The 12,863-nt window shown below is 50.9% G+C and overlaps 4 protein-coding genes; 1 reads left to right on the forward strand and 3 right to left on the reverse strand.

Annotated features, from left to right (window-relative positions):
• Positions 1-2,063: 2,063 nt before the first annotated feature.
• On the reverse strand, positions 2,064-6,011 carry CHC_T00002726001 (hypothetical protein). Its single transcript, XM_005713815.1, has one exon. It carries the CDS (start codon positions 6,009-6,011, stop codon positions 2,064-2,066), a length of 3,948 nt encoding a protein of 1,315 aa, XP_005713872.1.
• Positions 6,012-9,452: 3,441 nt separating this feature from the next.
• On the reverse strand, positions 9,453-9,680 carry CHC_T00002727001 (hypothetical protein). Its single transcript, XM_005713816.1, has one exon. The coding sequence runs from the start codon at positions 9,678-9,680 to the stop codon at positions 9,453-9,455; it is 228 nt and encodes a 75-aa protein (XP_005713873.1).
• Positions 9,681-10,058, reverse strand: CHC_T00002728001 (hypothetical protein). Its single transcript, XM_005713817.1, has one exon. The coding sequence runs from the start codon at positions 10,056-10,058 to the stop codon at positions 9,681-9,683; it is 378 nt and encodes a 125-aa protein (XP_005713874.1).
• Positions 10,059-10,076: 18 nt separating this feature from the next.
• On the forward strand, positions 10,077-11,106 carry CHC_T00002729001 (hypothetical protein). XM_005713818.1 is given in 2 exon segments: positions 10,077-10,976; positions 10,977-11,106. 1 exon segment carries the CDS (start codon positions 10,077-10,079, stop codon positions 10,974-10,976), a length of 900 nt encoding a protein of 299 aa, XP_005713875.1. The 3' UTR covers positions 10,977-11,106.
• Positions 11,107-12,863: the final 1,757 nt, after the last annotated feature.

Consider the following 12,863-nt stretch of genomic DNA (forward strand, 5'->3'; position numbering starts at 1 on the left):
AGGATCAAGCGTGCATGCGTAGCGCAAGTTTCGGCCGCTCTCGGTCGTACCGCTCGGACGCTCGCTCGCGCAAAAGCCTCTGGGGAAAACAAGCCGCGCACGTGCTATGCAGCCCCGGCAGCCAGCCGCGTGTGACTGCGCACCGCGGGGCAGCTCGTACTGGATGGATCCGGCGCAAATGGACGCAGATTCTTCCAAAATTGACCAACCCTCCGGGAGGGTGGTCCACAATCGGAATTTCTCCCAAGCGTCCACGCGGATAGCTATCAGCCACGCCTGGCCGCACCGTTCGGATGATCCTGCTCGCACGGGCCTATGGAAATGGAGAACTGTACCGAGAACCGGTACTTTGTATTGAGATGTATCGCGTTCGCCGGCTTTTTAATTTAGTCGCGATTTGGGCTACGTTTTTCCCTCCCACGCTGCGGGAAAAAATCGTAGTCCATTTCCGAGAACGGAATCGCACTCCTGGGAGCATTCCGCGTCCGGGAGTGTCAACTCGAAAAATCCGCATTCGGACATATTTGGAAACCAAATCGGTTTCTTTCCGTTTCTTACCGTTTCTTATCGTTTCTTTCAGTTTCTAATTCGGGCTGGTGGAAAGAGGGCGCTCCGTACGGGTTTTGGATCGGTGTTGGAGCATTAGAGTCCGCTACGGCAAGGGAGACGCGTGAAACTGCCGTGTGGTGCCGTACTACGGCGGGTGCGCCGCTCGCGCCGCTCTTGGGATGGCAAGTGAACGCAGATTCTTTACAAATTGGCCAGCCCTCCGGGAGGGTGGTTGACAAAGGGAAATTACCCCGACCGTCCACACAGAACTCCCGTCTCGCCCGTGTGCGGGGGGGCAGGGCACAGCCGTCCTTCGACCCTCGCCCGGCCCTCCAGAGGGCCGCGGCGAGCGCTGCGTTGCGTGCGCGCCATGCGGCCGTCGCTCGACCGAATCGGACGAATCGACCGACGCGAGCGCGGGCCCGGCCAACTCGGGGGCCGATCGCCGCTCTCCGCAGAGGCGACGTCGTGGTTGGGACGAGGGAGGCGCTTGCGCCGACGCCGGAGCCCCCGCAGGGCTCGACGGCGTACTGTACGAAGGCGCTGCAGCAGGACTCTGGCGGTCGACCGTTCTCGGATGCGGCAGGAGCTACTGTAGGGGGGTGGCGTCACGGGACGAGGAGGCAGCGCGCGCAGGAGAGTGAGGAGAGTGAGGAGAGTGAGTTGAGGGTTCGGCGGGCTTCCCGTGAAGGGAAGTGAAGGACACGCTTACCGAATCGGACGAGACAGCGGGCTTACAGAGCGCCGGCTTAGAGAAGAGCTAGGAGGCATGGTCGTACGCGCGCGCAGGGAAGAAGACAAGCCGGAACGGAACTGCGTGGTCGGATGCGTGGTCGCTACGAGGACGTAGCGAAAGCTAACCCTGTGCGGCGGTTGTTGACGGTTCAAAGTGCGGTCCGGTCGGGGTTTTTTTCATAACTCCGTCAAAAGTGCTAGTTAAGGACTCAAATAAAGTGCTCTTGAAGCCCCCAACCCTCCTCTTCCGATAAGAGTTCGCTCTAAGGAGAATGACTAACTATTGCCAGAGTTAGACGCTCTTGAAAAAACCGCCTTGGACCGATGTGAGAGTCGGTCCAAAGCTCTCAAAATTCACAAAAAAAGCTCTACAAAATCTACTTATCTCAATGAGAATCGTTGTTCTCATTGAGAATTGTGATAGTTCAGAGAAATTAGGTCACCTTCTCATTCATGTGGGGGAGGTTCTCAAAGTCAGGGAGAATTCTCAAACGCTGAAGCTCCACTCCAACCCAGTTTGCTGCTCTTAGCATCATAAACATGCAGTCCAAAGCCTCTCAGGTGTTTGTTGCAATAAATGCGTGTCAAACAACTGATCCGTCCGTTCAGCCGAGTTCCATTGTGATAGTTTAGCCAGAACTGCCTGACGTTGTGGACCTACACAGATACTTTTGTATCCAAATGTACAGCATATGCAATGCCTCTAAATGAATAGAGGTTAGTTAAGAGGTATGTTCTTTACGTTTGCAAATAACCAAACTCCATAGCACAAGTTGCTCTTATGTCATTCTACGACGCTTGCTTCTTCTATTCTGGTTGAATTCTCTAACTTCTTCTGCAGACGGAGACAACCTTCGTAATACTTCGTCTGTGTGCCACGTTTGCCAACAACCTTTGCATACAGCCTGAAGGCACACAGAGCACCACTGTATCTGTTTCGCCCCCTTTCTTTTTGTTACTGTTTTTCCATTTCTTACGATGCGCAGTGTCCAACTACAAAGTACGCAATAGGTGGACTGGCCAACCACCGGCTTGTGGTCTAAAGACCTGCTCAGTCTTCTTTCCTGGTGCACGCCATGGTTGTACCTGTCGGCGGCACCTCTAGAAAAGTAGGGTGTTAGATGTCGTCCAACTGATTGTGCTTCTGTTCTCTCCTGCTGCTCTGTGTTACGCCATTCTCTCCACTCCCTTGCCAGTAGACGTGCGTATGTGCCAAATGTTTCACATTCGGTCACGGTATGTCTTGTCTTCGAATATCCTTTTTTGTTTTCCATCGGGATCGTAGCGGGAAGCTTGCCCAACTCCCGAGCTTTAAATAGTCTAAAGCATAAAGCTGCATTGTTAACTTGCATCACCAAAAGCCTGGCAATGATGCTAGTCACCGGGTTCTCTGATATATTTGATCTCGCCAGCGTCTTAAGGTACCGGGAAATTACATCGACACCACCTTTTAAATGATTCCAGAAGACCGCTGGGGTCAACCGTATCATTCTAGCTGGCGGCATGGGTCTTCCATCCTTGTCAATTAATCTCCGTATACCCGTACTTAGACTGTAGTACGACGCAAAGCTATTGATGTCAGAGGCGTGTGACTCTTTAAGCAATGCGTCGTACTCTCTTGGTATATATTTAGGCTCCCTTCCCACCCAACCAAACCCCATTGATAGCACTGAGTCCAAAGTGAATGTGTAGCTATGTCTAATGTATTCCGAGAACTGTATCAAACAGCCGTAGATAATTTGCCCGTGTGTAACACTGCCACTACTTGCCACAATGAACAACACATGCTTCAATCCTAACGTGGCAGCATGATGCAGACACTGCGCCCGGTATTGGGTTGATGGTATTAAAGTTCTGAAGAGCTCATCTGCAGCCCCGCAGGAACCTACATCAGAAAGGATAGTCAACGGTCCAAATTGCTCCCTTAAATGCGTGGCTTCGCTCACTGTCGTAAGAGCAGTCATTGTCTTAATTTCTGCTGCGCAGACAAAGGACTCCTCTATTTCATTCTTGCATGCCAGGATACCATCCGGGCTGTCAGCTATCATAGTACTACTCTTGCTTTCCACGAGCCCAACCGACCGAATATGACGTATCACAATTTTCCTTATGTCCGAATGGGCGTATTCAACTGCATTAAACACTCCTCTCGTATGAGCATATGCTCCACGTGTCTTAGAAAGGAAAGAAGGAATTGCTTTCAGAACCTCGATCTCATTTCGCGACCCCTCCTTCATTCCAGCTGTAGAAACGAGGGGCTTCATTACCCACGCATGTAATGAAGCCTCTCTAAGTTTCTGTAGGAGTTTAGATGCACGTTCCGTCAAGGACGCTGATAGGGAGACACTATCAGCCCCATCATCGTCTAATTCTACAGTCCCTGCTCCGATATCAGCCTGTAGCTGCAAGACGGCATTGACTAGCACTGTTTTGCTTGGGGCCCCACTCAACCCCCGAGCGAAGCCACCGAGCATCTGCTGCAGGTCATTCCTGTTGAATAAATTAATTCTGCTTCGCGAGTAGCGTTCCAGACGCAGGGCAAGGTCGCGCCGTTCTGATGGTTGCGGCTCTGCACCGAGTCGCATGCCAAATAATTTGCAGACACATTCCCATTTAACCCTTAATAGCTGCTCACATGAGCTGTGATCTTGCGGCAGTGTGTCACTTCCTACTGCTAATTGCTTGCCTCTTAAAGCCCATGCCAGCGACGATACATGGTTTTCAAAGTCACGAGTTACTGTTGCCAAAAAGGAGTGGCCCGTTCGGGATGTAAATCTGAATGCTCGGAGGAGAAACCACACCGGGTCTTCTGACTGGTGAAATGTAAGTATCTTGATCCGAGCCAGTGCTTGGTCGACTTGGTTAGAACCCGGCGTGTTCAGAACTTTAGCTGACTGTTCTCCTTGTGGCAGAGCCACCCTCCTGTCTGCATCGAATATGACTTGCTCCTCTGCCAGCACAGAAAGCGGCTCTTGCCCCCTGAACCTGCTGTGAGGAACAATCGTAAAGCTGCGTGATTTAAAAAGCCTTCTGTTGTTGTGTATCATTGCAGCAATACGTCCGGAGCAACTTTCCCGATACAGGCAGGCTTCGAGCTCTCTTCCACTGCGACGCACAGACAGGTTTGACTTCAAAGTTGCAACGTACACAGCCCGACACCCTTTTTCCGACACAACCATTCCCTTAGACCGCCGGGTTATAGCGCCACTCCCGAACACGAAAGGGTACGTCATATCTCGTTTGTGTGTTCCCAGTAGACTAGCTCCCAATGTCTTACTGACGAAGTTGAGCGTCTCCTTCGTATTATAGCCACGGTCAGCGGCAAATATTGCATCGGCCATCGGTTTTAGAGCACCGGTGATGGATGCGCCTTGTAATAACTGCGCCAAGCGCTCCCAGGTATGAAGAAGCTTTTCCCCCCTTCTAGTAAATTGACATGCAAAGAATACTGAAGTCAGAGCGGAACCAAGAGTATTGCCTACCGGCCCCAATCCCTTTTTGGGATTGTTATGTTGCTGCAGGAACGACAGGGAACTAACAGCTCTAGAAGCCATGCGAAGGTGGTCATCGTCTAACGAGAGCACTGTGGCCCCCGGTATGTACAGTAATTCTCTATTGACAGCAGCCACCTCAGACTCAATATCTGTTATTAGTGATGTTGTCCGTGAAGCAGTCCGACACCACCCAGTAGTTGAATAGTCAACTGCAGTGCGCTTCTCCCTACAACCCGTCAAGGCCGACCACACCTGTCGGTAGCGTGCTGCAGAAAGTCCCATATGAAAGAAAAAGTCGCTCATTTTAGCGCCACAGACAACAGAAGGTCCCTCGTTGTACGATGCACAGAGAACGTGCAATACCAAAAGTCCTAGTAACTCTTGAACTGTTGTGAGCTTTTGACCTCGGCTGTGAAGAGCCCTATTGGCGACGGCTTTGAGCTTCTCCAGCAGACTGTCCAGTATAAATGTTCTCAAAACAGACAGCCTCGACAAAGGCTTCACTTGGCGAGGTGTACTGCAGTCGTTTCTGGACGAAACAGTCATGGAGTCCATAGTTTCGTGCGGGCAGGCGCTCTCCCGGCTGTTAACCTCTTCTAGAACATTATCTAGAATGGAATTCGCTTCAGTAATAAAACGGTCTTCTAACACGGAGTCCACTTCATCCACAATCACCTCTACTTCTGCAAACGGGCTTTCGTATGTCCAATCTTGAAGCCCCCCCTCCTGATGATTAACTGCCCTTTCCTCCAGGAGATCCTCGGTTATGTCTCCACCAGACATATGTGCGTCCACAGTACTTGTTGGTGCGTGTAAAGCTCCTAAAGCACATCTTTCTTCATCGTAGTCATGAAATATACCACTCCATAAGTCCTCACAAAGTGCGCCAGCATCAGAGTTTATATTAGCGTTGTTGCTTATAAATGAACGCAAAGGTTGTAACTGCTGAAGTTCAGCAGGGGTAACAGTGGCTTCAACCTCTCCCGTGCAGGACGACGTGCTATCTCCTGAGGATCCACTGCCAGCCGCTGCAAAATCCTGCTCCTGCGAATAGGGTATATCGCTTCCATCGAGAGAATCACCATTAATCTCAGCTTGATAGCTGGAGTTGTTCACCGTAGTACTTCTATCTTGAGTGTCTGAGAAAGATTTTCCTGAGCACAGTGGCACGATAGAGAGAGGAGGCGTCTCAGATATTTCCTGAAACAAACTTGGACTACTATCAATATTCATGAGCACAGGCGCTATTTCAATGCAGCGCAATTCCTGTTCCTGTACGGGACCGGATAGGGGTTGACATCTGTTGTCGAGTGGAGTGAGCTCCTGGCTATCTATGGGGAATGAAAGGGGCTGCGCACTGGGTTGAGGTGAAAAGGGCTGCTGAGGGTCCAATGAAATGGAGCCCTCGCCAGAGAACGGCTGAGCATCAGCTGAGACATTCCGACTTGACATTGGCTATCTCGCAATGCACAGAAGAGGAAGCCGGTAGATTGCCGTCTAGAGCCTCTACAGGCGCTTGTAGAATCTCAAGAGTGAGAGAAGACCGTCTACAACGACGGAGGGATCTGAAGCAGCCAGTGAGAATCTCCGTCGTCGTCACGAAAAGTAGAAAAAATGCCGTATAGTGACGATGTTTGAGAACTCTCACATTGTTCTCAAACATTGCCCTAAACTTTTGTAGATTTCTCACTGAGTGCCCATCATAGTGATGATTTTGTAGAACTCTCCTATTTTCTCAAAAAGGGGCACAAAACGTTTGAGATTTCTCAAAACTTGTGCCTTTTTGTGACGGCTGGCCACCGTCTCATTGAGATTTCACAAAAACCGTCACTAAAATATAGTGACGCCAAATCGTCACTAAACTCGCACAGGGCTAAAGGGGCATATCGAGACCGTCTACAAAACCGAGGACAGGGTTAGCAAGTGGCGTAAAATCACATGATGGCCAAAACAAGGGATAATAATAACGTTACCCTGTGACTCGACATCCCTGCAGTATGCCAGCGAGAAGGCTTCGGTGCACTCAACAGAATAGAAGTAGTCGTCCGAAAGTAACGACGCGAGGGAGACGTGACTAGCGCTCGCAGCTTCCATAATACTGTTTGCCGACCACACCTCGCTGCGCGGCTCGAGGAGACACAATGATACCAAACGTCCATTACGACCCCGAAAGTACTAAAACCTACATGGCAGACAAGTCCTCGGTACGCTTGCTATTCGCCATTGCCGCAGCCCAAAACCTCCTCATTGAACACATTGACATTGAGGCGGCGTACCTCCACGAGGACTTCGCCCACAGTAGGGAAAAGCCTGTCTACGTCCGTCAGCACCCCCGTTTCGACGGAACGTACAAGCATGAATGTAAAGGGGGAAAACTTGTCAAGAACCTTTATGGCACCCCGCAAGCAGGATTCACATACCTACAACCCGTTTTCGGCCTCCTCTCCGAGAACTGCTTTCACCAATCTGAAGCAGACACCTGACCCTTCCACAAAATAACCCCCCCTCAGCCGCATTCGTGGCAATCAGCATGGATGACTTCACTGTCACAGCGACCACACAAGCGCTGCTCGACGAATTCGCAAACCTCCTGACAACAACGTACACCATAAAGCGCCTCGGTGAGCCTTGCACGCTCCTCGGATGGACTGTACAGCGTATCGCCAACGGCGCGCTGCACATATCTCAGCCCACCGCCACCGCATGCATCCTGCGCAGAGCAGAGATGCAGATTGCCAATGGCAAGCCCACACCGTACCACGACGGAATAGGCCTCCATGGCCCCACTGATCAAGGTGAGCCTCTTTCCAAACATTCCCAACTGAAAGAGTACCAACAGATACTCGGTGACCTGCGCATCGCCGACTCCACGCGCTCAGACATTTACTTTGTCATCAACCGCCTGTCGGTCGCCACCAAAGCCCCGACAACACGGCACTGGAATAACCTCAAACGCGTCCTCCAGTACCTCCGCCACACACCACAGCACGGGCTCCTCTTCCCCTCTGCCGACACCCCCCTCCAAGTCAGAAACGACACTGACAAACCCATCTCCAACACTCCCCTGCTCACGACATACTCGGACGCTGACCACGCGGCAGATGTCACGGACAGGAAACCCATATCCGGCATTGTCCACCTATACAATGGCACTCCGATATGCTGGGGATCTATGAAACAGAGCATCACGGCCCTCTCTACGTGCGAGGTGGAATACATTGGCGCCACCGCCGCAGTGCAGCAAACTGCATGGCTTCGCCGGACCCTCCAAGACATCCGCATGCTCAGCCCACACCCCACCCCCTTCTTCATGGATAACCAGTCGGCCATTCGCGTCGCGCGAAACACAGGACCGACCAAACGCCGCAAGTTCATCGATCTCCGGCACCACTTCTTGTTCCTTCACGCACGCAAGGGTAACATCGTACTGAAGCATGTCCCGAGTGCGGACATGCTCGCGGACATATTCACGAAGCCGCTACGAGCGGAGCCGTTCCGAAAGCTCACGGCGAAACTTCAAATCATCGCCCCCACCCCCCCGTCCCCGCGCCGCACGACCACACAGCGACGGGGGGAGTGTCATGATCCCATGTCCATTTTCTGTCGCTCTGCGGTCGTACTGCGCCACCTGTCATGATCTCCCTGTCATGATTCCCATGCACAGCTCACACACCTGTGCCACTCACAAACGTAGCACAGATGTAGCTCCCCAGGCAGCGCCGCCGTCACCGGCGCCGCTCCCCTTCTTAGTCGCGCACAGTCCCTTTCCCTCAGTAAACTCGGGCATCGTTCCTTGCACCACACTGTTCATAACTGTATAAGAGAATACAATAATTGCATGGCAGAAGCATTGTAAGTCAGCTTTCTGACTTGCAAGTCGGCTTTCTGACTTGCAATAGAGGCCAGGGGCCTCGTCTCTAAGCACAGCACTATCTTAGCATCGGATAGAAGCGAATATAAGGCACTTTGCTTACTTGCTGTAACCCTCAAGTCCCAGCCTGCATACTGTCCTCACGCCTGCCCCTCTAAGTACAGAGTCTGTACTACAGACTCCATGAGAGACATGCACAACGATTCTGTCTGGTGAATCACAAAATTTTCCTGCAGCACAATATTGTTTTGTGCTGCAGGAAAATTTTGTGATTTCCGGAGCTGTCCGTTCTGAGGGGAGCTGAATTGGGCGTAAAATTTCCACCGCTGTAACGTATTTAGGATGGCCCCACAAACCAATAATACAGTGGACCCTACGCATTAGTGCCGTCCTGCGTGAATACTAGAAAAACAGCACTACTCTGGAGCGGCAGTGATCAGTTAGGTGAACTATTGCCCGTCCAAAACTCTGTTAATAAAGTCTGTTGTTGTTTCCGACCTTCCCTCTCATGCCTAGCTTCCAAAAAGGCTCGTTTCGCAGACCTCAAATGTGATGAAGCATTGCTCACATCGCACTCCATATCCACCAACTCTCCAAAGATCCACACAACCTTGCCAGAGAGGGAGGTGGCGACGTCGTCTGTGACACGTGGCACGACCCGAGTCTGCCAATCTTGAGCGGCACTAATCCGAGGGTGGCAGTGACAAAAACGGCACTATTGCGCGTCCCCCGTGTACTGTAATTCCATGAATCTTTTGAAATTTGAAAACCACGAGGACGTCCAATCACGCATTGGGAGTGCACTAGCTATGTACCGGAACTCTGCTTTGCTCGGACGGCGGTGTCTGTGACGAGCTTGGATTTGCGGCGGTAAAGTCTCTGTGGTGTTTTCGACGAGAAGCACGCTGATGTCCTGGCGAAGAACAATCTATCGTGTTTTGATATGTCAACCGGACAAACAACGCTTCTTGATGCGTGTGGAGGGTGGCGAGTGGGACTTGCCGTACTTCATCCGTGAAGACTCCTGTCATTCAGACGTGCGATCCATCACTTCTTCTGTTCAAGAGATTTTTGGTATAGATGAGTCCGTGCAGGGTTTTGTTGTGATGGCCGAACTGCTTGGCGATTTCTGCGCGTACTTTCCTGAGACTGTTGAGAAGGAGCGCCGTATACGACCGTCCAAAATGCTGCTGTTGGAAAACTTGCAAGAGATTCCGGAGCTGCCATGCGGTTGGGAATGGCAGGATGTCGAGTTCCTTCGAGCGCATGATAGCTCCTTTTCTCGCGACACGGACTCGGATGTGGACGTCTGCGGTCCGAAAATTGTAAAGAGAGTCACAAAATTTCTGGAGAAAGAGCTCACAAGCATGACAACTTTGTGGCAGCCGCGGTTTCGGTATGGCTGGCATGAGAAGGCTTTAACGTGGATGAAAGCTGTCATTGCATCGGATGGAGGCGAAGTAGGCGGTAAATTCAGGCAATACCGATTCGACCCCGCATGCACCATTTTGACGGTCGAAACAAACATTGGTAAGTATTATCTTAAAGGTACGGATCCGGGATCCGGAGAGATGGATATGACAGCATGTGCTAGCAAAGTGATGCCGGATCGAACGTTAGACGTGGTTTCCGTATCGAATGAACTACAAAGCGTGATTTCGAGGGAGTTGAATGTTTTGAAAGATTGTGATGAGAGCATCTCCAAGAAGGAATGCCTGAGATTTTTAGGAAGACTTCAGTTGGACTCGTTGCATCATTTAGAGAAGCTCAAAGCCGGGGGATTCCAGGTTCTTGGGCCGCGAGAACTGTGCAATGCAGTGGATTCTTGGACTGTGGACGAAGATCTAATTGAAAGTAACACATACCTCATGGAGCTATATGCTGAATTGGCACCGGAACTGAAAGCAGAGATTGAACGATTGCAGGAATACAACATACCGCTTACTCTCACACATGGGGATTTTGCCAGTCGGAACCTAGGTATGAAGAGAGGACGAGACGGGTCGCAACAGCTTGTTGTATTTGATTGGCAATTCGCTGCAATATCACACCCATTCTTTGACTTGCAAGAAATACACGAGGAGCAAGACATCTCTGAAGAAGAGAGGCGGTGCTATCTAGAGATGTGGAGGGAATACGAGCCAGTGGAGCGATGTGAGGAACTGTACGAGATCGCGCACCGACTGGGATGGCTCCTGAAGCTTCACGGAATCGCACGAGCTAACAACACCGAGCGACCAGCATTACATTCGGAATGGTCAGAAGCGTTTGGTGAGGCTGTGATGAGAATGCATCCGCATATACACGACAAAATCTTGTTCAAATGAGTAATCCCCGCGTTGTGTACAAGGTTTGGTGTGGTGCGGCTTTGGGGGTAGGGAGTACAGCGGTTGGAACGATTCGTGCACTCATCTAGCACACTAGCATCTGGCACACGTTAAAGCTTACAGATTGTTGCAATTTCTTCATCGCCTTAGGGATGTAATCTTTCTATCGATTGACATTGCTAAATTGAGGCCCTGTCTGCTGAAATCGGTCGAGTCGAACAACAGTGGAATTGTACACAAATCAAGCCCATGGCCAAGGTGCACATCATCGAAAGGCAAAAGTGATTTTTATTGAGGGGTAAGGTATCGATTGCACTTTCCAAGACAGACACTACTTGATGGCGTGCTAGTTTTCACGTTTGGCGGCCCTTTGCTTGTCTGTCTGGGGGGGAGCACATGAGTTTTGAGTGAGCTATCCCGGGAACGTCGTGCGGTCCAACGGTTTGTTGCATTTATTGCAAGGCAAGCAGGCACGGGTACAGGCTGTGCAGAATGCAACCATCTTTTTCTGAATGCATGCATTCCTGTCACACTTCCGAATGATGTGGTGGTTCGAGTGATGTCCACACTTCTTGCACTTGTGAGTTTTGACGTCAAACACACTTGACAACGAAACCCCGGATCTTGGACAGATCAATGTCAGGTCGGTGTGCGGGTGTGGCGGCATGAGACACTAAGTGGTTCAGCGCCTGCGTCGTGAGCTCGGGCCCGCTTGATACGGGTTGAGGGGGAGAGTGAATAACTTGAAAGCGGGACTTATTTGAATTTGGTTTGGGGTCCGGGTGTTATGGTAAATGGGAGTGAACAAGAAGGATCGTCTCGAGAGGATAAGAGCGGCGAGAGGAGAATGGGTCGCGGATACCCCCGGGGAGTCAGAGGGACCCCGGACTTGAGCCTTATATTTATTCGCCGCCGCGGACGGCAGACTGTCTCCTTCTCCTCCTACTCTCCCTCCTGTGTGTCTCCCTCCCTCCCTCCTGTGTCCCTCCCTCCATGCCTCCACTCCTCCTTCGGTTGATTCATTTATTCACTGATTTCCAAGGCGTAAACTTCCTTCCTCTTTTTTATTGCCGCCAAGCTTTCCACCTGCAAGGTTGCGCGAAACACTCTAGAAACCCTTGAAATTGCAACTAAAATCTAGTGCAAAAAACCAACCATTAATCAAGCTTCACAACTTTGTCCCGGTTTCAAGTGGTCAACAGTTGGTGAAGGGCAGGTTGATACTTTTCGTAGAGATTCTAGTGGCGGGACGGCGAAGATAAATTTACTTTTCGTAGAGATAAAGTTAAAGGGGGGGGTGCCGGTGTTGTCGGACAGTGACAAAAAAATGGGACATGCAAAAGATTTTGAAAAAACATCTCCAACACGGGCCAAGGTGGACCGCCGCGGCGTAACGGCGCCAGACAGTGCGCCATATCTCCGAACGACGTGGTTGAAATTAAAGAAAAAATATCTCAATCGATTGCTCGCAGCTTTCTACGTATAGGAGAGTAATGATGCAACCGCAGCACACAAAACTGGCGGACTTTTCTATTTTTTTTTAATTTGCTTGGATGTCCGATCTCAGTGCTCGGTTGCGGTGCAAAAGTGTCCGCGCGCTTCATAGCCCTGATCTCAATCTCACTCCTCTTCTGTGTCCGTGGTTGTGGGTGCAAAAGTGTCCGCGCGCTTCAATCTCACTCCTCTTCTGTGTCCGTGCTTGTTGCCGCAAGGTCCCAGTGGACGACAGGCAGGAGACTGTCCCCTGATATTTATTCGCTGCCGCGGACGGACGGCAGAGTCTGCCGTCCGTCAGACCCGCGATTTCGGGTTGTTTTTTCATTTTTGCTTTTTGCTTGTTTAATCATGCAGAAACTGAGAAACTTCATGATTCTTCATGAAGAAACG

Source organism: Chondrus crispus, genomic scaffold (genome assembly GCF_000350225.1).
Source record: "Chondrus crispus Stackhouse genomic scaffold, scaffold_153, whole genome shotgun sequence".
Lineage (NCBI taxonomy): Eukaryota > Rhodophyta > Florideophyceae > Gigartinales > Gigartinaceae > Chondrus > Chondrus crispus.